This window comes from Sinocyclocheilus anshuiensis, unplaced genomic scaffold (genome assembly GCF_001515605.1).
Source record: "Sinocyclocheilus anshuiensis isolate Anshui unplaced genomic scaffold, SAMN03320099.WGS_v1.1 scaffold282, whole genome shotgun sequence".
In the NCBI taxonomy this organism is placed as follows: Eukaryota; Metazoa; Chordata; class Actinopteri; order Cypriniformes; family Cyprinidae; genus Sinocyclocheilus; species Sinocyclocheilus anshuiensis.
In genome coordinates this window covers 204,928-210,902 of record NW_015544154.1, presented here as the reverse complement: position 1 = coordinate 210,902, position 5,975 = coordinate 204,928, and the positions used below count along the sequence as shown (strand labels likewise).

At 36.0% G+C, this 5,975-nt stretch overlaps 1 protein-coding gene across 1 annotated transcript in view; it reads left to right on the top strand.

The window, feature by feature from the left end:
* The window catches only part of LOC107695331 (histone deacetylase 8), a 25,561-nt gene extending 20,976 nt beyond the window's left edge, over positions 1–4,585 (top strand). Inside the window, exon 11 of the mRNA XM_016495192.1 lies at positions 4,450–4,585. Coding sequence (XP_016350678.1) covers positions 4,450–4,472 — 23 coding nt within the window. The 3' untranslated portion in view covers positions 4,473–4,585. The remainder of the gene's footprint in view (positions 1–4,449) is intronic.
* The last annotated feature ends 1,390 nt before the right edge of the window (positions 4,586–5,975 follow it).

The window sequence follows — 5,975 nt, the reverse complement described above, 5'->3', positions numbered from 1 at the left end:
CAAGATGCGCGTTAAATATCGCATGCGATTTATCGTGCAGCCCTAATATATGCACAATGACTCTTTCACAATGTCTACGCTTCGTGTGTTATAATAAGAGGACTCGTGAGCACGCAAATTTCAGCACTGCACAAGACTTCAGGCGTTTTGAGCATTGAGTGGGTTCTAACTTAAAAGGGTCCTATTATGCTCTTTTACAAAGTCTTGATTTTGTTTTGGGGGTGTACGAGAACAGGCTCTCATGCTAGGTTGTTCGAAAATCACATTATTTTTTATTTTTTAACAATTATTTTACATTATTACAACACCTCTCTCCCCAGTCTGGCATTCGTTGTAGTTTTTGAAGTGATTTCTGTTAAATAAAATATCTCCTTTTGAAGTGGACTTTGAGCTTTGTAACTTTGCAGATCTTTTTTATGCTCAAACAGCAACATTACAGACTAACTAAAGTCGAAAAAGTGAAAAAGCTTAATAGGACCCCTTTAAGTACCTCTGATTGGCAACTGCGTTCCAGAAATCAACAGATATGTCTGTGATTGGCTACATTGCTCAATGCTGCAAACACGTGTTATAAATAGAAACTCTGCCTATGCTTGCGCCTGTTAATCGTTTTTATTTTATATTGTTCTTGTTGCTTTTGTGCAATAAATGAATAGTAGTTGCAGGTGTGGTTGCAGATGTGGTCACAAAGTCACACACAAATATTGTTTGGCCAAATTTATGGCCGATATCCAGTCATTTAAATGGGAATCTGTGTGATTGGGAGTTTCTTGTGAGGGCAAAAAAGCTCCCCATGTAGATTTCACTTGTGTATGAGTTGATCTTCGCCCGATTGACCAACAGAAAGCTTCTTAGTTTGAAATTGTCTTTACTGCGAGTGGTGCTTCATGCATCGTTACACTATATGCAATAAACAGTGGAGCTTTTTTTTTTGGTGAAATTTTACTGAAATGTGGCTAATGTGGCTATACCTTAAGTCTGAAAGAGATTTAAGAGCTATGGTGCAGGGAAAGGTTTTCTTTGTATGAAAACACACATTTTAGTCATATAATACTAAATAATTGATGTTTTTTATAAATTTTTCAGAAGATATATTCATCAACAAGCATTACTTTTACTCCTTTTTGCCGGAATTGTTTATTTATTTTTGCAATGAGAGAGTTTTGCCTATTCCTTAAACAGTACATGACAAATATGCAAACATGCTTATTTTCTGTGCCCAAGCGGTATGTGTAGCATGTGCTGTGTGTTCGCTCTGTCCCGCAGCTCTAGGTAATAATTAAAAAGGGCTTAAGGCGCAGACGGTTCAACTTCCAATTTAGGCTTTCCACCCATCTCTTAAGACTGCTATATAAGACTGCTATATCACACATGGGCACAGATTCCAGATCATTTTGGCTTTTAGGATCTTCTGTTTACAGAGGGTCATCAGACAGTGAAATAGTGTACAGAGATCAGCTTTCGAAATGACCGCAGTGGAACTACATTAAGTGTCCTGTGCTGCATGCACCACATCACATCCTCAGAGTTTTCTGAGAACTGACAACCTCCTCTACTTTGATTCTGTGCGGCTTCTTTAGGTTAACCAATGTGTTTATATAGGCATATATGACATTTCAGTGGCATCTGTTCTGCCATGTTGAAATACACGATTTACGTGTGATATGTTAAAAATGTGCTATGCAGAACCTCTAACTATGTCTGAGATATAATTGTTTTTGGGTATTTTTAGTTTAAAATACGTTTTGATGGAGCAATTATCTGTCTGTCATTTTACTTGTACGTGGCACATCTTATGTAAGGTATCCAGAGTAGATTCCTGCAATCAAATGAGTACAAAGACAAGGTAATAGTTTAATTCAGTAAGGATGCATTAAATTAATCAAAATTGACAGAGTTTTATGTTACAAAAAAAGTGTATTTCAAATAAATGCTGTTATTTTGAACTTTCTATTCAGCAAAGAATCCTGAAAAAAAAGTAGCATGATTTAATCAGAACATCCATTTTCAACATAATTGAAAATAATAATAAAAAAATGTTTCTTGAGCACCAAGTCAAAAAATTTGAAGGATTTCTGAAGAATCATGTGACACTGACTTTACCATCACAGGAATAAATTACAATTTAGAATACATTAAAAATAGAAAACATCGATTTTATCTTAATTTTAAAAATAACACTGCAAAGTTTCAGTTAATGCAGCAGAAAGATTGATTAACTCCCGACACAAATGGATTGAGTACACTTTTTCATCTATTTGTATATATATTTTAAGTGGATTGAACAATGAAATTAAGTTAGGACAAAATGTATAGCAATTAGGTTGCTTTGGCTCATTTATAGGTAGGTTGGTAGGAAGGAAGGAAGGAAGTTAGTTAGTTTACTATACAAATCCAATGAGACTTCTATGTGCCAGGTGAATTGAATGTGGTGTTATACCTGGCCAGTGGTTTGAAGTAGGCTGGCACTATTTGTATGCCAGGTATTTTGTGGTAATTGACTGTAGTTGTTGTTTGGATAGTCAGGACAGTGTAGCACACTGGTCAATTGATGTCAGATGGTTGGGTTTATATTAGGAGGAAGTAATTGTTTGTGATGAGGTTTTATTAGGCACTAAATTACACCATTGAAGTGCAGGGTTTTCTAAAGACTCCCATATCGTTTTTCAACAAGCTCGCACAGCCCCATGTGCCTCAGCTTTCAAGTGAACAGCTCACATCAATTAAACTGTTTAATTAGGATTTTTCTGTAGTGCTCAGTGGTTGTTTACAGTCTTATGTATGTCACATAAGCGCCATGTTTATGAGGGAAAGGAAATCATGCAGATGAGGGAAGCAAATGCAAGACGAGTGCCAACCTGTGTGATGAGAGTTACCTGAAGTCTGTGTACCTGACCTTCCCAAGCATGCATAATATGACATGCATTCTGATAATATGCACAACCATTTCTCTGTGAAGAACTGCGATTGATTAATGCAGGTAATTTAAAGAGAGGCTTGCAGTTGTTACACATTACTGGAGTTTCCAAGCACATCTGGGTAACATTTCCGACACTCAGCCTTGCATTATAAAATGCTGAGAGAAAGAGGGGCAAAAACGAGTAAACACCATACATGGTTGTTTTCAGTGGTTCTGATCAGCAAATACTGCTGAGTTTATCAAACTCATGTTGAATGCCATATAATTTTAAACAGTGGGTGTTAATAGAGACCATATCGTTTGTGCATGTTGTAGACGACTACAAACAAACTGAACATTTTTGTTGATTCCGTCTCCCTGAAAACAGTCCATATTTGAAAAGAGCATGCATACAGTGGGTACGGAAAGTATTCAGACCCCCTTAAATTTTGCAAAAATGTCAACGATTCTGTGTTTTTCTGTCAATATGGGGTGCTGTGTGTACATTAATGAGGAAAAAAAATTAACTTAAATGATTTTAGCAAATGGCTGCAATATAACAAAGAGTGAAAAATTTAAGGGGGTCTGAATACTTTCCGTACCCACTGTATGTAGGCCGGAAAGATGGAGACGGGAAATCATCGGACATCTGCTAAATTCTGCATGTAAATAGATTCATAAACGTTTATGGTTTCCTTAATGTAAAACCACTCGAGGTTTAGGAAAGGAAAAGCTTGCTCATTTCAAATGAGAATTGAAGATAATTAGTTCCAAGGCCTTCGGAACCGCAACCTTCAAAGTAAGAGGAACATGTTGTGCTTAAAAATAGTGTTAAAATGTCACTGTAGATGCATGCCTTCCGATTAAATCTCTGAAAATGAGGGAATGCTTTTTTGCAACAATTTTGTAGGAGCCATGACTTCAGCTACATTTCATGACAAACTGTGGCCTTATTGCAGATCAAATTTTAAAAATTAGGTTAAATGACTTTTTTTAAAAATGATTATAAAGCTTGCTTTGTAAAGTATGGATTCCTATTGATTCCTTTTTTTTAAACCAGGATTTCCTTTAGGGCCTTAAATTCAAATTCATTTGCCAACCAGCTGGTGAGAACAAAGGAGACGTCCTTTTTCAGCTCAGCTAGTGTGAATGGCAGGCACAATTCCAATGCAAATTGCGGTTTGTAAATCCATGTAAATTGATTTAGATTTAGAAATATTTGAATAGGTTGTGCTTCCGTAAGAGACGTCATAGGAAATCCTGTTTTTTCCAGATTTGCAACCTCGCTGCTTTGTTTCAGTTTGTGTCATTGTGACATTAAAGTGTGGTAGGTTCTTGTGCAGACGTTCAGGTGGACACAGCAGATTTTTGTATATATTTAGGTTTGTCAGCACTGATTTCATGTGTAAATTTTTCACAGTTCCATTCATTACACCACATGTCTCTATCACTGTATTAATATTGCTCAATATGTTTTCTGTAATTCATTTTGACCCATTTTTAAGAATTGTCTTTACCCCTCTCTATCTCCTCCCCTGCTTGTTTTACAGGGAATCTGAAGAATGTAGTTTAGCAGTGGGCTCCCAGCTCATGTTTCCAAATCAGGCCCTGCTCCTCTAATGAAGACAGTATGTCAGAGCCATCGCCAGAGGGGAGCTTGGAAAACATTACTTGAATGTTTCCAGGGAAAAAAAATTTAAGTGCAGAGATGGGCCAGTGTTGCCACATTTGAAGGGTTTTAGTCAATGTTGGATCTGGGGCAAATATTTAATGGGTGTACATTTTTACAGATATCCAAAGCCATTTTCAGGTGAAATTCAGTGTGAATGCAACATGTTGTGGGTGCAGTATGTCACAGATAAAAAAAAATGTCTGTTTTAACTATATGGGATCATTTGAAAGGGAGATATTGTCTTGTCAAAGTGTTGAAAGAGTCTTGTCAAAGATGCATCCCAGAAACATGTCGAACCATGGTTTAGATGCACAGGGCAAGTCACTGAGATCTTTACAGTTTGGCTTCATCCCCCTTAATGAAACCATCTTTTATAACTTTTAACTGCAATATCTTGCAGTGAAATTTAATGGGCAGACTGACCAAATTCCAAGTCATGTTGGCTTCATGAACTGTTTTATGTTGCCTATGGCATGCTTTTTACCACAATGTTTATTTTCTTGCGTTTGATGAGTGAGTCAAAAATTGCAAATGTTTTCAAGCTACCTGTCAACTTTTCATTTTTGTATAAATGCTTTTCTGTTATACATTAAAATACAAAAAAATAAATTGTGTGGCTTTTTGTTCCAGTGAGTGTTGTCCTTGTGTTTCACTAGGGGAAGTCCTGTTCGTTTCAGCATGCTCTTTATGGATTTCTAGGTTGCAGAGGTTTCTCTGAATGGCACACCAAGTGTGATTCATTGAGTGCTTTATTAGCTTTGAGAGATGGGGCTTATTGCATTTTAGCCCAATAAAGCGATCCATGCTACCAAAAGAGCGCTGTAAAACTTGCAGAATTAAACCGAGAGACGGGACTGATTTTCAGTGACTCGCCCTATTAAAACCCTAACAGTCTCAATACTTCATGATCCTGCGGGGGGGTGAAACGTGACACTCTTGTATACTGTTTCATTTCAGGTTTTAATAGTTTAAAATAAGCATACTGAATACTTGCAGCTGTATTTTGAGTCAAATAGCATGATACCAGTTTTATTTATTGACTTTTCTGTCCAGATCGATTAGGTTATTCAAATGCATTAAAAATGCAATGCATAAATAAAACGACAGAATACAGATCTCCTATGTTTTTAATTTTCGAATTTAAATTCATAACATTAAAAAAAGAGTTTGAAACATGTAAATACTATTCCCTGTAAAATAAAAATTGGTTCAAAATAATGATATCTGAAAAACTACATATAACCTTGAAAACCATGTTTGACATTTTCTGAGGAATTTTTAAGAAAAAGATTTTGTCTTGTAGACTCAAATTGTTCAAGGAAAGGAATAAAGTTTATATATATATATATATATATATATATATATAACGGAAAGTATTCAGACCCCCTTAAATTTTTCACTCTT